The 16,001-nt window shown below is 36.2% G+C and overlaps 1 protein-coding gene across 1 annotated transcript; it reads right to left on the reverse strand.

Annotated features, from left to right (window-relative positions):
* Positions 1-4,350: 4,350 nt before the first annotated feature.
* On the reverse strand, positions 4,351-5,287 carry LOC127073656 (oleosin G). The gene has a single exon (XM_051014827.1). The coding sequence runs from the start codon at positions 5,087-5,089 to the stop codon at positions 4,592-4,594; it is 498 nt and encodes a 165-aa protein (XP_050870784.1). The 5' UTR covers positions 5,090-5,287; the 3' UTR covers positions 4,351-4,591.
* Between the last annotated feature and the right edge of the window lie 10,714 nt (positions 5,288-16,001).

The raw sequence follows: 16,001 nt of genomic DNA on the forward strand, positions 1-16,001 counted from the left end.
GTTTAAACTTAATAAGGGATACCCATGTCATTCTTGTGAATTCATCAACAAATAACACAAAGTATTTATTCCCTCCAATCGATGCTACTGGAAATGGACCACACACATCAGAATGTACAACTCCCAAGGCATGTTTTGCTCTTGGAGCAGTTTCTGACGCAAATGGCAATCGTGGTTGTTTTCCTTCCATGCAAACTTTGCATGACTTTTCAGGCTTCTTAATTGCAGGAATTCCATGTACCAACTTCTTTGAATTCAAATGTTTTAAGCTTCTGAAATTCAAATGACCAAATCTTCTGTGCCACAGCTCACTCTCCTTCTCAGCACTTGTTGCACTAAGACATTCTGAGTCTGCAGTTCTGACATTCACCTTGAATGTTCTATTCCTTCCCTGTTCTGACTCCATAATCAACTTCTGATTGCAGTCATACAGCTTCAGAAGATTGTCCTTCATGGTAACTGAAAAACCTTTCTCAATTAATTGTCCCACACTCATCAGATTGCTTCTGATGCCAGGTACATACCACACGTTCTGAATCAATGCTGTTTTCCCATTGTTCAGAATCACTCTGACATTTCCCATACCTTCTGTATTAAGATATTTGTCATCAGCACATCTGATCTTTGTCCTCCTTTCAGAGTCAAAGTCAACCAGCCATTTCTTGTTTCCAATAAGATGATTTGAACAGCCAGTGTCCATATACCACCAGTCTATCAGATCCATATCATCAGATTCAGAGGCCATCAATAGCACAGATTCGTCATCAGAACTTCTGGCTATATTTGCTTCTTCTGATTTTCTCTCCTTGTTTGACCAATAGTCTCTAGCAAAATGACCAAACTTCTTACAGCAGTAACATTGGATTTTCTTCTTGTCATACTTCTCTTTTCCCTTCTGAGCATTCTTTTGTCTATCAGAGGTTGAGCTTTCTGACTTCTGACCACCATCAGATCTTCTCCTGGCTTCTGACTGCTTCTGATACCTCCTACCAGAAGTTGCTTTCAGAGCCTGCTGCTCTACTTCCCTTTCAGAAGTTCTCTCAGTTAAACGCAACTCTTGCGCTTCTAGACTACTCTGCAGCTCTTCAATTCTCATGGTGCTCAGATCTTTGGAATGTTCTATTGCTACCACAATGTAATCAAATTGACAAGTAAGGGATCTCAATACCTTCTCCATGATTGTTTCTTCAGAAAGAGTTTCTCCACACGCTTTCATCTCATTAGTGATCAGAATCACTCTGGAGATGTATTCAGAAACTTTCTCATTATTTTTCATGTTGAGATTCTCATATTGCTTTCTCAAGGACTGAAGCTTCACCTTCTTCACTGATGCGTCACCACCATAACATCTAACCAGTGTGTCCCACGCAGCCTTTGCTGTCGTTGAATCTGCAATCTTCTCAAACACATTTACATCAACACATTGATGAATGAAGAACAATGCTTTCTGATCCTTCTTCCTTACTTCCTTCTGCGCGTTTTTCTGTTCATCCGTCGCATCTGCTGCTACCGGAACATAACCATCAGTGACAAGATCTAGAACATCTTGAGCACCGAACAGTACACGCATTTGGATCATCCAACGATTCCAGTTTTTACCGTCAAATACTGGAAGTTTGGTGTTCATTTTGCCGTTTCCGTTCATCTTTCTACCTTGCACAGTACACTCAGATTTCTCACACAGTGTTTCCCAACCCACAGAATTAAAATTCTGATCAGATTTTGTTCAAGATTCAACACGAATCTAAGAATCAAAATCAAACACACAAGACCTCACGTTCACTCGTGTTTCCCGTGTTTCCCAATGAATCTGAACCGGAGCTCTAGATACCAATTGTTGGTGCAAAGGTAGAATGAAAGATGAATATTCTATTAAGAGAATGACGGCTACAAAACATGATAAAAGTTACAATGATTGTCACCCTATTTATAAGCTAAAACTAGGGTTACTATAATAGGATAAAATACTAAAATACCCTCTAACAAACTTAGGGGCTAAGAAAATAATATAATTAATAAATATGAATTACTTCTAATAAAGAAGACATTATAGTGACAAAAAATATAATTGAGTTTATTATATCTAGCGTTGATGATTTGTTTCACTAATCCCTCTTTGAATATATAATCTATTAAATTGTTTTGGAAATAGTAATATGAACAATTATATTGTATTTGAAAAACATCTTACGTTAATCAATATTTTTCGGACATTTTGCAACTCATCGTTCATCTCACTTTATTTGATCGTTAAAATCTCTCCAATGCTTCTATTTTTCGTTTAACTTTATTCTAAACTTGTTGAATGCAAGTATGGGAAAAAATTGAACAAAAACTAGAAGCATTGTAGAGATTTTAATAATTAAAGAACGTGAGATGAATGATGAGTTGCAAGATGCCCGAAAAAAACATTAATTAGTGTAATTTTTTCTTCAAATATAATTGTTCATATAATTATTTTGTATTCGAAAAGTTATATGTTCAACTAGGGATAAATGATACAAGAAATCAACATTAGATATAATAAACTCAAGCTAGTTTTACCCGTCAGTTATATTTCAAAGCCGAGGAGATAGGTTTTTTCTCAATTTAAAAATTACTTATAGGATCTCATTGGGATCCAACTCATGAGCATTTCAAAACTGAGGGGTAAAGTGACAATTTTTCATGTCGCCCTTTATTACCTCGTCTGGATAACTAAGGTGCAATTCACTTCGTGTATGAGGTAAGATGTGCTTTTTGTTGTAGTGGATGCTTATGAAAAGTAAGAATTGGGATACATGCACTATTACTTCGCATCAACCAAATGGATTATACTCTCATAGTTCAACCAAATGGATTAGTCCCATAAAAGACATGGACCTCAAAGTGGGTTAGAGTCTCATATTAGGAAAAAGCTCAAAATGGGCTTGAGTCTCATATGGAGCGACGATTGTTGAAGTGGGTTCGAGTCCCATAGAGAATCTGAAATTCACAAGAAAGTCAAGGCATGATACAAGGATATGTGACTCGTGTCGATAATCCTAGATGTAGGGTTGGCCAGGGAAAGATGTCTTGATACGGTTTCATATTAGTGACTTATTTTAGTTGGTGAACTCAAGTGTACTTGTTTCCACACAATGCGATAATTCGTTAGATACTTGAGTATTTCTCTATTGTGTAAGAGTACACATGTTAATGTTGAGAAGCATGAGTTAAGGAATCGATTAGGCACTGTGTAGAGTCAAGTGGATCCATAAGATAGAGGAATTCACTGAGATTATCATCTCATCCCACTATTATTGTTGTTTTTCAGGTAATTCTTTGCGGGTTAAAGGCAAGGACAAGCTTGTGTGATGGTGTTTCAAAGACTTTTATTATCATGATCTTCCGCTGTGGATTATGTGCAAATATGAATATTATATATATATATATATATATATATATATATATATATATATATATAATATATATATATATATATATATATAATATATATATATATATATATATATTATATATATATATCTTAGTTTTGATTAGACACTATTGTATATCATATATCATTGTTATATTTTTCTTTTAGACATGTATATATAGTGATGTAATTAGACACTTATGTTATATAACTATCAATTAACATTACATATAATATATTTTCTAAATATATATTATTCGGGGTGTTACAACTACTAACTCGATATGTGATTATTAACTAGAAATTAATTAGTTAGTAGTATGATCCTATATAAAGAATGTCCCATTGAATGTCCCTTTTTCCTTGGGTCTCCGGGACCTCTTTATAATGTCCGCCCTGTCAAATATGAATAGTTATGATTAATAGGCTTTATAGTCAAATAGTTATGATTAATAGGCTTTATAGTCAAACATTTAACCATTTGCGACAGATTCGATAAGTATATGTAACAATTTCATGCCTAAAATATACACAGGCACCGTTTTATCGATGGGCAAGACCGGTCTTTTCCGGATTAAGTAGAGTAGGGGAGCTTACTAACCTCAATTCTAGTATTAAGGCTACAACGGAAGCCACGATTGGAGTAGAAGCGGATACCTTAACCTCTAAAAATATGGAACTCAAGACAAACTCTAATCATTCACTAATTTGCCAAAACACTGAACACCCCAATATTCAGATTATTTGTCAAAACAATAAACACCCCCAAATTCAGAACAAAACACATATCTTGTTAATACTTTCCTGCTACCAACGCCTATTGAAGCACAACATGTTATATAGCTGGCACAAATAAATCAAATTACATCCAATTCTTTCGGCACTAGTAGTTTATTTACTAAAAGTAGATTTTCTTTTGGATTCTATTTTCCTTGCAAATAAAGTGGTACTTAAAAACGAGCACTCTTTTAATCAATTTGCATATTCATTATTCCACATTTACAACAACAGAATGCGGAAGATTTTCGTGATTATTCTTCTCATACCCATATATCAAAATAGAATAAATATGAGAATAGCTTAATTCTACTACCATTGCTTACACACACTTTAACTTATAGTTTGGGGCCATATAATAACATTCAACAAAAAAAAAACTCGGTTCAATGACATAACCGAACCGAGGCGGTTGATTCAAGCGCCGGGCGCTGCATCCTTGACCTTACTCTGCAAATACCCGCCGTATTCTTTCGCACAATCTTTAACATGTGTAGCCGTATCATAAATCCGGTGTCTAGCGTAATCAACCCGGTCCGAACCGGGCGGGTGAAGACCTCTAAAGTAACGGTACAACCAAGAGGAAGCAACGACAGCGATGACGGCAAATCCACACATCGACAAGAATCCAGCGGTGAGGAGGAAGAAAAGAGTACCGGCCGGGACCCATATCGGGCTTGAAACGATGATCAAGGGAGAGAAGAAGATGAGAGAAAGAACGGTACCAGATACGGTTAAACTGGTGAGAAGGAGGAAAATGGAGCCGGTAACGAGAAGGGTTAAGATGCCAACGAGTTGGGTTGAGTTTGGTGCGTGAAGGTTGTTTTGAAGCTTTCTTAGAAACACGGCTGGTGTTGATGACGATGTGGTGGTGGGTCTGTATGGTTGGGGTGGGGTTTGGTTGAGATCAGCCATTGAGAATGTGATTTGTTAGAGAGAGAGAGAGAGAGAGGGGAATGAAAATAAAGGGGGAGTGTGGTGGTAGAGTGTATGTGAAATTAATGAAGGGACAAGTGTGGGGTTGTTTTGGTGACATGCAGGTGATATACGTGGATGGAATGGAGGTGGGGAATGGGGTTTTGCTTTTGGATGGGTTCCATCACTTCGGGTGGATCCTGCCATGAGATTGTTGACTTTTTCTGTCTTTCATTTGCAATTCATTATGGAACAGTGAAAAATATGCATTCTTTTTATTTATTCATATAAATAAAAACCTATAATGTGTAATTAAAAGGAAAGATAAAATGCTACTACTACTACCGATAATGTTCACAAACATACTATAATGTGTAATTAAAAGGAAAGATAAAATGGTACTATTACCGATAATGTTCACAAACATATTTGTACTCATATGTATATATTGCCTTTGATATGTTCGGTTTTATAAGTCTTGTATTTGTGAGATTGTGTACTAATATGATTATATTGTCTTCTATTATTCCATCTGTGATAGTTGATCTTCAAGATACATACATAAAGGTTGGAAAGGGTTGGAAAAGGAAAGAACAAAATTGTCAAGAAACTGATGAAGGAGAAATTTGGTTGATCTCGTGGTTAGTACAAGGACATGACGGGGTACGAGTCTGACTTCAATGACTTATCCATAGCCACAATTAGTAGTTACAATATGTATACAAAGACTTCATTGGTTGAAGTGCGCGCAAGAGAGAGCAATGAATAGACGACATAGTTGTTATATAGGTTACCATCATATGAAAGAGCAATTGTATTGATTGGCTTGTAGGAAATAAATGGTATCCATCGCTAGCTAGGGAGCTATAAAAGAGGGGGGAGGAGATAAGGATGAAAGGGTGAACGATTTTAGACACAAAGATTTAAAGTAAGGCTTGATTGCTTATACGTTCAACTAAGTTACAAAGGAGCATTTTTTATCAGTACACTTGGCACCCTAGTAAAACTGACATTGATCACACTGTCTAAAATACATAACAAGAGCTTTATAATCCAATGGTGAGAAACATCACTAGTAACAACGATGATCGACGATAAAATGAAGCTTTGTAGGGAGATGTGCAAGATTTACAGCAAAGGCAACACTAACACAATTTAGAGGAGGAAGAGGAACAACTTCTTGATCTTCAACCGCTATCTGTTAATATCTAAGAGATGTCTATCCCTGAAGGGTTCAAACCACATCCACTGACTTCTTTTGATGGAAAAAGAGATCCCTAACAACATGTCACAACCCTCAATATCCAAATGGCCATTATTGGGGTAGCATATTAAATAAAATGCAAATTATTTGTGTGTACACTCAAAGAGGACTCTCTGAGGTGGTACATGAACTTAATGAGATTCTATATAACCTTTTACTAGGATCTCACCAGGAAGTTGATTAATCAATTTTTCATTGAGCAGACATAAAAGAGTCTCGACCACTAGCTTATTTAATGTTCATCAGGGAAATGTTGAATCTCTGAGAGAATATTTGTCCAAGCTTAACAAAGAAACTATTAAGGTGATCCACCCTAATCAAGAAATGTTCGTCGGATCTTTCCAAAATGGTGTTAAGATGGGACAATTCAATGAGTCACTCACATAGAAGCCGACAGACTCAATATAGGAGATAATGGCAAGGGCATAATGTTATGTGAAAGGAGATGAGTGTAATGGTGAGACAAGAGTGAGAGATGCAAAAGAATAGAATATCGGGAAACCCAAGTCATCTTATTCTAAGAGTAATTCAGTCATTCATCCCGATCGAGCGAGATACGAATGCATTCAAATTACCACAGAGGCCAGTGGATAACTTCATGCCTTTAAACACTCAGAGAGGTTAAATACTACAAGAAGTATATCATACTAGATCCATTCCTCCCCTTCTATGCCAAGAAAAGAGGTGATGGGGAGTGACCTAGATAGATGATGTAAATATCTTAAGGTGAATGAGCATCATATAAATGCTTATTAGCAATTGAAGAAAGTGATTGAACTTTTAATATAAGAAGATCGCCTAAGGAGATATGCGCAAGGAGTTGCACGAAACATAGATGAGAAACCACCATAGTTTAAAAGAACTCATTTGAGAATCCCTTATGCAAGAAGAAATAGAGACCCAAAAGATACTTAGAAAGTGTGTCACATACTTAATACTATTTTTGGAGATTTTGCAATGGGAAAAGTCATCCTCCTCTCGAAGGAGGTATGCCCAAGTCATGCACATTGGCAAGTCATTTTTAGAGTTAAATGTAGCATCTTGGTCTGAGATTTCCTTTTCACAGTGAGATGTGATGGGAATATTACATCAAAAAGATGACCTCATTGCCATTAGCATGCAAATATTTTGGTGGGATATCAATGTTGGAGTGAGCCCTAATAGCTAATCAATATTGGCTACATTTTCTTTTGTATGATATATATTATTTGTTAATATGTAATTACTAGGCAGCGTATTTATTGTGTTATTTTTACATGACATGATAAAGTCCTTAGAATAATAAGTTTGTCTAATGGTACATTAAGTGTTACTTAATCGTGAGACCTCATTAAACATAAGGATGTTATTATTAAAGTATATGTAGTTAAGCTTTATTGTCAAATAAGACAATAATGATGCATATAGACTATTATGCGAGTAGACTGGTGACCCTTTCTCACGATCATGAATAAGAGATATAAAGTCTTCACATAGGTATAAATATTATAAGCAATATTTATACTAGAGTGGCCCACCATGAGAATACTACATAGTGTATTATGTACGTGTCATAAGTTATTCACAAAATGATAGTGATGTATGTTGTAACACCCCAAATTTGATTAATTAATTGAATTGAATTATTTAGAATTTTATTTGATTATTTTATGTTTTAATTAAAATAAAATTATGTGGTTATGAGGGTGTAATGATATTAGTAGAGTCTGTTGAGAAATAGGTGATTGATAGATTGAATAAAAAATAATTAGAAGTAGTCATTTTATTTAATTTATTAAATTAAATAGAGAAGGAGATTCGGATGAAAAATTAAGAAAATAAAAGTAGTAAAAATAAGGGAGAATAATAGTAGTAATTTTTATTAAAATAAAATTAGAGGTGAGAAAGGCATGTTGGTAAATAAGAGGATAAGTGAGGGTAGTGTTGGAAGTCTCTAATTAAGAAGATTAGGTTACTAATAAAAAGGTTAGTAAGAGGGTTTTGGATTGATTTCTAAGTAAAACAGTTTTTGGTGAAAGAGGAAGAGGAAAGGGTTGGGGCAAAGAGAGAACAACCATTGAAGGAGCTTTAATGAGTTTTGCTGGAAAAATTCAAGGTAAAGGGAGGGGGGGAGGATTTACTCTTAATAGGGTATATATTGTATGTTTGGGTAGAGGGACACCCTTAATCCCATTAGATTTTCTTTACTTTATTCCTTTGGATGAATGTTGGATGAATTGGTGTTGAGTTCTGTAATTATGTGGTATATGTGATGTGATATGTGAAATTCGTGCACTATTATACCATAAAAGTAAGATGTTCTTATTGATGAAATTGCTATGAATGTGTGTTCATATGTTGTTGTAAAATTGAAGAATAAACCATTTCAAAACCATGATTAAATGAGTGGAATTGCATGTTAATTGATGAATAATTGATGTTTGGATGTTAGGTGTTATTCCTCATGTTGTTGTTCAATTTGGGGTGAGGGATTGTGAAATCGGAGTTATGTTATGAAATCCATTACAGAAAATGCAGTTTCTGTTTTGGTTCAGGGTGACGGTTGTCACCCTGAAGACGCCTTGGTCGTCATCGATTTGGAGACGCTGACGGGTGTCATCTACTTGATGGGTAGACCGTCATGGTCCCCAAGTGTGTTTGGTTAGGACGGTCGTCTCATGTGTGATGTGTGATACGATGTGGAAGGTGACTGGCATCACCTTGGTGATGGGTAACCCGTCACGTAGCCAGAATGAGCGTTATTTTCTCAGTTGCGCAAAATTGTTTTGTCGTTTCGATTCTTGGTGTTGTGTTGTGTTTCAGACTGTTGTTTGGCCACTGTTTGGAGATAAATGGTGTTGTTATTATGTTGTTATGATTTAATCCATCTTTTTTGTGTGACGATTATGTTGTGGTTATTATGGTGATTGCATGGTGAACATTTTTTGTGATATTGCATGTTATGGTGAATCATGTATCATGGTGTACGAACTCCGGTCCAGTTTTGGTATGCTCTAGTCCTATGATGGGGATTCAGGAGAGAGTAGCTGGTTCTATATGGGAACCGGTGAAGCTTTACCTATGTTGATGCTAGCGATCTGGTGTGCTCTGGTCCTATGATGGGGATTCAGGAGCGAGATGGACTTGTGTTATCCATAATGGTACCGCATGCATCGTTGAGTTTTGGTATCGAGTACATTTGCATTATTTATTTGCATATGTCTTGAATGATTATGTTGTTATCAATGAATGAGAATGATGATAAAGTATGTGATTGATTTGTGTCGGATAATTGTTGTTGTATGTGTAGGCTACCTTGCATACTTTTGCACCGTTAATTATTATGAGTGCATTCCCACTCTTTGTTGTTTGTATGGTTATGTGTTCCTTCTTGGGGTATAGTCGAGTAGGTAACTGAGTAGCTGCTTATAGGCTAAAGGATGACATAGAGCTTGTTCTTCCTTTTCCTGTTTTATGCGTTTATTTTAGTATCACGTTGCTATGATTTGCAACATTGGGCGGGTGAACAATTTGTTTGATTTCGTTACTATTTGTGATATTGTTGATGTTGAAGGCATTTTGCCATGATCGTGTCTTATGTTATGAGACTTATTATTTGTTGAATTGTTTCTATTAATTGATTTCGTTGTGATGAGTCTATGTTAAGGCAAACATGTGATGACGGGTGTTTAAATTGATGCATGTTTCTGATAACCCATGTTACAGAACAGGTTTTTGTTGTGTTTGAGTGACACTCTTGTTGTGTAATTATTTTATTTTTGCATTATTTTGCGATTCAGGATTTAGGGTGTTACATAGTGGTTTCAGAGCAGGTTGGTCCATCCATCCAGATTTTTCACATGTTAATTGTCTCTAGTATGCGAGATGTGTATGTATATTATCGGTGCATTGTTTCTTCTATTGTCTGTTTGATGGTGTGTAGAATGGCTGGAAGAAACGATTGTGTTATTGCTGAAGCTTTGGAGTTATTGGCTCAAGCACTATAGGGTCAGCAGAATCAGGCAAGTGATGAGTTCTGTGGATTGGGGAAATTTCAGAGGAATAATCCGCCAACGTTCAAGAGTAGGTATGATCCGAAGGGTGCTCAAGTATGGCTCGGAGAAATCGAGAATACTTTCATAGTGGTGGCCAGTATTGAGGATCAGAAAGTATTGTTTGGAACTCACATGTTGTCTGAGGAAGCTGAAGACTGGTGGGACAATGCGCGTCAGAGACTAGAGGTTGTTAGTACTGAGGTCACTTGGGATGTGTTTAGAGCGTGATTCCTTGAGAGGTACTTACTTGAAGATGTGTGTAGCAAGAAAGAGATTGAATTCCTTGAACTGAAGAAAGGAAACATGATTGTTGCTGAATATGCTGCCAAGTTTGAGGAACTTGTGAGGTTTTGTCCACACTACAACGGTGCAACTGTGGAGTCAGATGAGAGAGTCGTATCCGACTTTATTTCCTTCAGGTAACTTTCAAGGGCAAAATTCTCTAAGTGGAGGAGAGTTGTAACACCCTAAAATTTGATTAATCTATTTAATCATATTATTCGTGTTTTTATTTAATTATTTAGTATGTGGTGTGCTTTTAATTAAATATATTATGAGTTGTATGTGTATGTGGGGCATATGGTGGAGTTTAGTAAGAATATTGGTGGATTGATAGAATGATTAAAATAATTAAAAATAATAGTTGTTTTTAATTAATTAAAATAAATAAAAATAGAAGTTTTTGGTGGAAAATAGAAATTAATAAGAAATAAGGGAAGTGGTGATAGTTGTAAGAGGAGTTGGATCGGAGTATAATTAGTAAAAGGTTAAATTAGGTTCTTAGAGATAAAAAAAAGTGATTAGTTGATCTTTTGAGGAGAGAGTACGTAAAGTTAGAGTTTTTGAAGAAAAATAGGCTAGGGCTTGAAGAGGGAATAACTCAAACCACCGGCCTTAACCAAATTCAGAATTTACAGCTAGGAATTTGAGGTAAGGGGGAAACTACTTCATATATTGATGTAATTGATGAAGGGTAGTGAAGACTCCTTATTCCTCCTCTAGGTTTTCTCTTATTTTGTCATTGTTGATTATGTGTGAACTATTGATTATGAAGACATGTATATTCTATTATGATTGATGTTGTTGTGTGAAATTTATGTATTGATTTCATGTTAATTTCTTGTGAAACTATATGATTAAATTCTGAAATTTTGTGTTCTTATAAGTTGAGTTGAAATTGTTCTGGGTTTTGTGGTGTGCGTCCATCGAGGGAAGAGCTCGCCTAGCGAGTGCTCGCCCAGCAAGCTATAGGTCCCCTAGTGAGGCTGACAATGCAAAATTGAATCGTTTTGAGTTAATTTGTGCGACGATGTGTTGTTTTGGCGATTAATGGATGTTGCCCTGTACTGTTTCGGATTATGTGAAGTGTTATAATTAATTGTATAATTATGAGTGGTAAATTACAATTATGTGTTGTTAACGTAATTGTATGTGTTATTTGGTGATGCGTAGTTCAGAGTGAGAACTATTGTTGATGCGTTTAAATGCATGATTGTTTACAATCAGATGTGGGGTTGTAGTCATTGTTGTATTGTTGTTGCATTGATTTGTATTGGCATGCATCTTTGTGTTATGTCGTTGAAAGAGGCATGTACGCTAGTTCAGAAGAGGGACTAGTGGCTTGTTCCAAGTTCAGAAGAGGGCTCATGGATTCAGAAGGGGGGTCTGGTTCCTACGAGAATCAAATGTTGAGTTGGTACTATATGCATAGTGTCACGTTGTGTCGTGAGTTGCATTGCATATATGTGTGTATTATTGTGGAACGGTGTGAGATTGTGATGATGTTAATTGGGTATTGAATGTATAATATGTTGTGTGTTTATCTACCCTTGGATTCTTTACACTGTTTTATATTGAAGTTTATTTCTCACCCATTTTGCATAATGCTGTCCACCATGGATATTTTGCATATAATCAGAAGTAGAGTTGTTGTTGTGTGTGGAAGGTGGTTTGTTGGAGTTATTCTTCATTTACTTATCGTTTTATCGCAAAATAGTGGTTTTAGTGCTCTGATCTTATAACATCGGGAACGAGGCATTTTTACTATGTTTTGAGTCAATACTGAATTATGTGGTTTGAAGTCTAATACTTTATTTGCGAAGTTAATTTTGAAGTTGTTATGATATGATTTTCCGCTGCATATTGTCAAATATAATGATGAGTTTTTGATGGTTGTCGTAGTGACACCTTAAATTGTCGATTAAATCTTTATATATAAGTCTCGGGATTTATGGTGTTGTATGTGCGCCTCACTGAGATGCAGTAATCTTATCCATATTGTTGTATATTTTCAGATAAGCCTTAGGAGCTGAAGATTGGGTGCGCAGGTTGAAGATCGAAGTTCGATGTCTGATGGATTTTGTTCCTGTTGTGTTTTTCTTATTAGTTGTATTAGACATTCATGTATTAGTTTTTATGTACTAGATTATATATTTGAATTAATATATTCTCAAATATCATTTAGATGGTGGATATTTGGGACTGAACTATCAATCAGCATTTGTTACACAATATTTCATTTAATTCTCTATTGTTTTAGATTTATTTTGGAAACCGCATTATTTTCATAATTGATAAAATAGCGAACTAAGCTTGTTTAAGTAATTTGTGGTTGAAATATTTCAACAAACATATGTGATTGTATGACAGTGTATATCTTTTTAAACTCGGTAAGTAAATGTTCGTATTGTTGTGCAGACACAGAGGGAGAGTTCCATCATCAAGGTGCATATTTGATATTTCTCTGGGTTAGTAATTTCCAGAATTCAGAACTGTACAGCATGATACATTACATTAAACTATCAATGTAATACATTAATGTGTTTTTAAACAACAAAAATAAAACCATTTAACTTATCTAAGTTAATGAAGTGAAAATGAGCCAAAGTCAAGATATACCTAAAAGTGACAGTAACGTTGCATGTTAATTAAGTACTGTCACCCTCTTCTATCACTATTTTGGCTTCTTCTCAGAGCTTGAAGGGCTATTATCTGTTGCAGAAGCAGCTGCTAGTTCCATCAACCTCTCATAATCTATCTCAGTCGAATTAAACTTAAACTTGACACCAACCTGAATCCATGACTTGATACAAAGAATAGCTTGTGTGCTATCATGCTGCATACAGAGTCGCTGCTTGTCAATTTCATCACCCTTGCCACAGAAAAGTTCTTCAGGCACTATTGACGTTGCCTGCACTGCCAAAAAATCTCTAGCCATCAGAGAAAGTCGAGGGTAGCGTGTACTGTTTATCTTCCACCACTCTAGAACATCTGTTACTATAGGAGCTGGAGCTTCTGATAAGTACTGCGTAAGCTCATCAGTTGCAGAACTCAGGTTTGTCCTACGTTTTTTGCGAGCTATTTCCTCGGCAAAGGAAACAATTCCTCCATCTTCAATTTCTTGAGCATTGTAACCAGAACTCATGGAGGAGAAATGGTTAACAGAATAATTCCTGATAAAATGCGTTCTGGCTTCGTCCAGAAAACTTTGCGAGTTTAAACTATCAGGGATCAACTCTCCCTTTATTCGAGGATCTAGAATAGCTGTCATATATGTAAATATGTTGGAAACTTGACTAATATAACTTCTAGCCTTTTTAGCCATTTCTTCTGCACTTTTTAGCCATTCTGGGCTCGGGCGTGATTCTCTGCAGGTAGCAATTGTTTCTGAGATGTGATCCATGAAGAAAAGGACAAGCCCAACCGTTAGCACCTTGCTCGTGCAGATGTCGTTTGTGGTTTTGTAGAATGGCTCGAGATATTGATGCATGATGTTAACGACGCTTTTGTCAGAAGAGCTCAGGAGTATCCTACTGCCTAGTGTATCTTCATGTTTACGAATAATCACATCCACGGATTTACCAGCCTGCATCATAAAAAAATACATTATTTTACACTATCCATTGCTTCTAATTTTGAATTTGAGTACATGTGTAATGATACCTTGTGAACAAGATCAAGCATTTGGTAGTTTCCACTCCACCTTGCTGAAACATCAAGAGGAAATTTCCATGTACCTTCTTGATAAGCAGTAGATATTTGAATAAAATCCTCAGAGATTACAGGTGAGGCATTTAACTCTATTACAAATTCTCTGATCTTCGAAATTACTTGTTTTCCAGATCTCAATCCATCATCTATTATCAAGTTCAAAGTTCGAGCAGCGCAGGGAATGTAACAGAACGGTCCAATTTTCTGACCATCCAAGTCCTCTTTCAAAGTATGGCAGGCATGCATGGCACTTGAGCTATTATCGTGAGTACACGAAAGGACTCTGCTTTCAATATTATAAAATTTAAGAACCTTCACAACGCAGTGATAGATTTCTGCACCACCACATGGATAGGGTATGCGACAGATGTCAAGAAGCAACTTCTGGAAACACCAGTTTTCGTCAATCCACTGACATGTTACACTCATAAAGAAAATCTGTTCAAAGGAAGTCCAGAAATCAAGTGTGACGGAGAATTTACACGAAACCTGTTCTAACAACGCTCTTACATCTTCCCTCATACTTCTGAAAACCTCATCAAGTACAGATCCGTACTTATCACTAGGCCAAATTTGTATAGACGGATTTAAAAACTTGTACGAATTCACAAGCCACTTCTCTTCTAGAGTTGAAGGAGGCAGAGAAGCCAAAACAAGCCACCTAACGAGTAACCAATTTAGATGATCATACTCAATCTGGTTCGCTTTTCCTTGAGGCTGGGACTTTTTGACCACGACAGCGAGCCGACTCGCTGAATTGCTGACAGTTTCCCCAGTCTTATCATAGCCTGGGTGGCGATTAGCAAGATGCCTACCCAAATTGCCTACATAACAAGCGAGCACAATTTAAATAGCAGCTATAGTGTAAGAACAAATCGCTACGGTGCGCGCTAAGAAAAATAGTGCACCTGTGGCGGTTGCGATGGAATAGGTCTGTCCGCAAAACTTGCATTTTCTAGTTTTTCCATCAGCAGCAGTTTCGAAGAACTTTAAATAAACAGAAGTCATTGTTTTCTTTCTTGGCTTGAGTGGAGTAACAGGAATTGGCTTTTCTGAAGAAGCAAGGCCAATATTTACAGGATCCATATTTGAAACGAGTACCAAATTCATCATGGAGTTATTATTGTCTTCTAATCAAAGAAAAATACATGAGTCATGAAAATGAATGCTTCACACAAACTAAGATGAAAATTAACCAGCTAAATTAAGCTGTACTCACCTTTGTAATTTCTAAAGTGATTATTATTATTATTAACACCCCAGTCCATGTAATCATCACCTATTAATATTATTATTATTATCTGGAATTAAATAAGAGAAAAACAATCAACATTATTAGTGTTTTTGCAGTGTGCTTTGCAATTGAAACAAGAAAAGAAAAAAAAAGTGGAATCAAGAAAGGAAATTGGGAATACCAGAAAGGGAAAATGGAGAGTTGATGGGAAAGAAATACTCAGAAATTCAGTTTTAGCGGAGAATTGTAACTGTGATTTGGTTTGTGATCAGAGGGAGGGAAAATGGAGGGAGATGAAATTGAGCTGAGGAGGGAGATCGGCGTGTAGTGGATCTGAGCCGAGAGAGAGGGTTGAGTTGTTTTGAGCCGCGTCGCTGCAGATCTAGTTTT

The sequence above is a fragment of the Lathyrus oleraceus genome, chromosome 4 (assembly GCF_024323335.1).
Source record: "Lathyrus oleraceus cultivar Zhongwan6 chromosome 4, CAAS_Psat_ZW6_1.0, whole genome shotgun sequence".
NCBI lineage: Eukaryota > Viridiplantae > Streptophyta > Magnoliopsida > Fabales > Fabaceae > Lathyrus > Lathyrus oleraceus.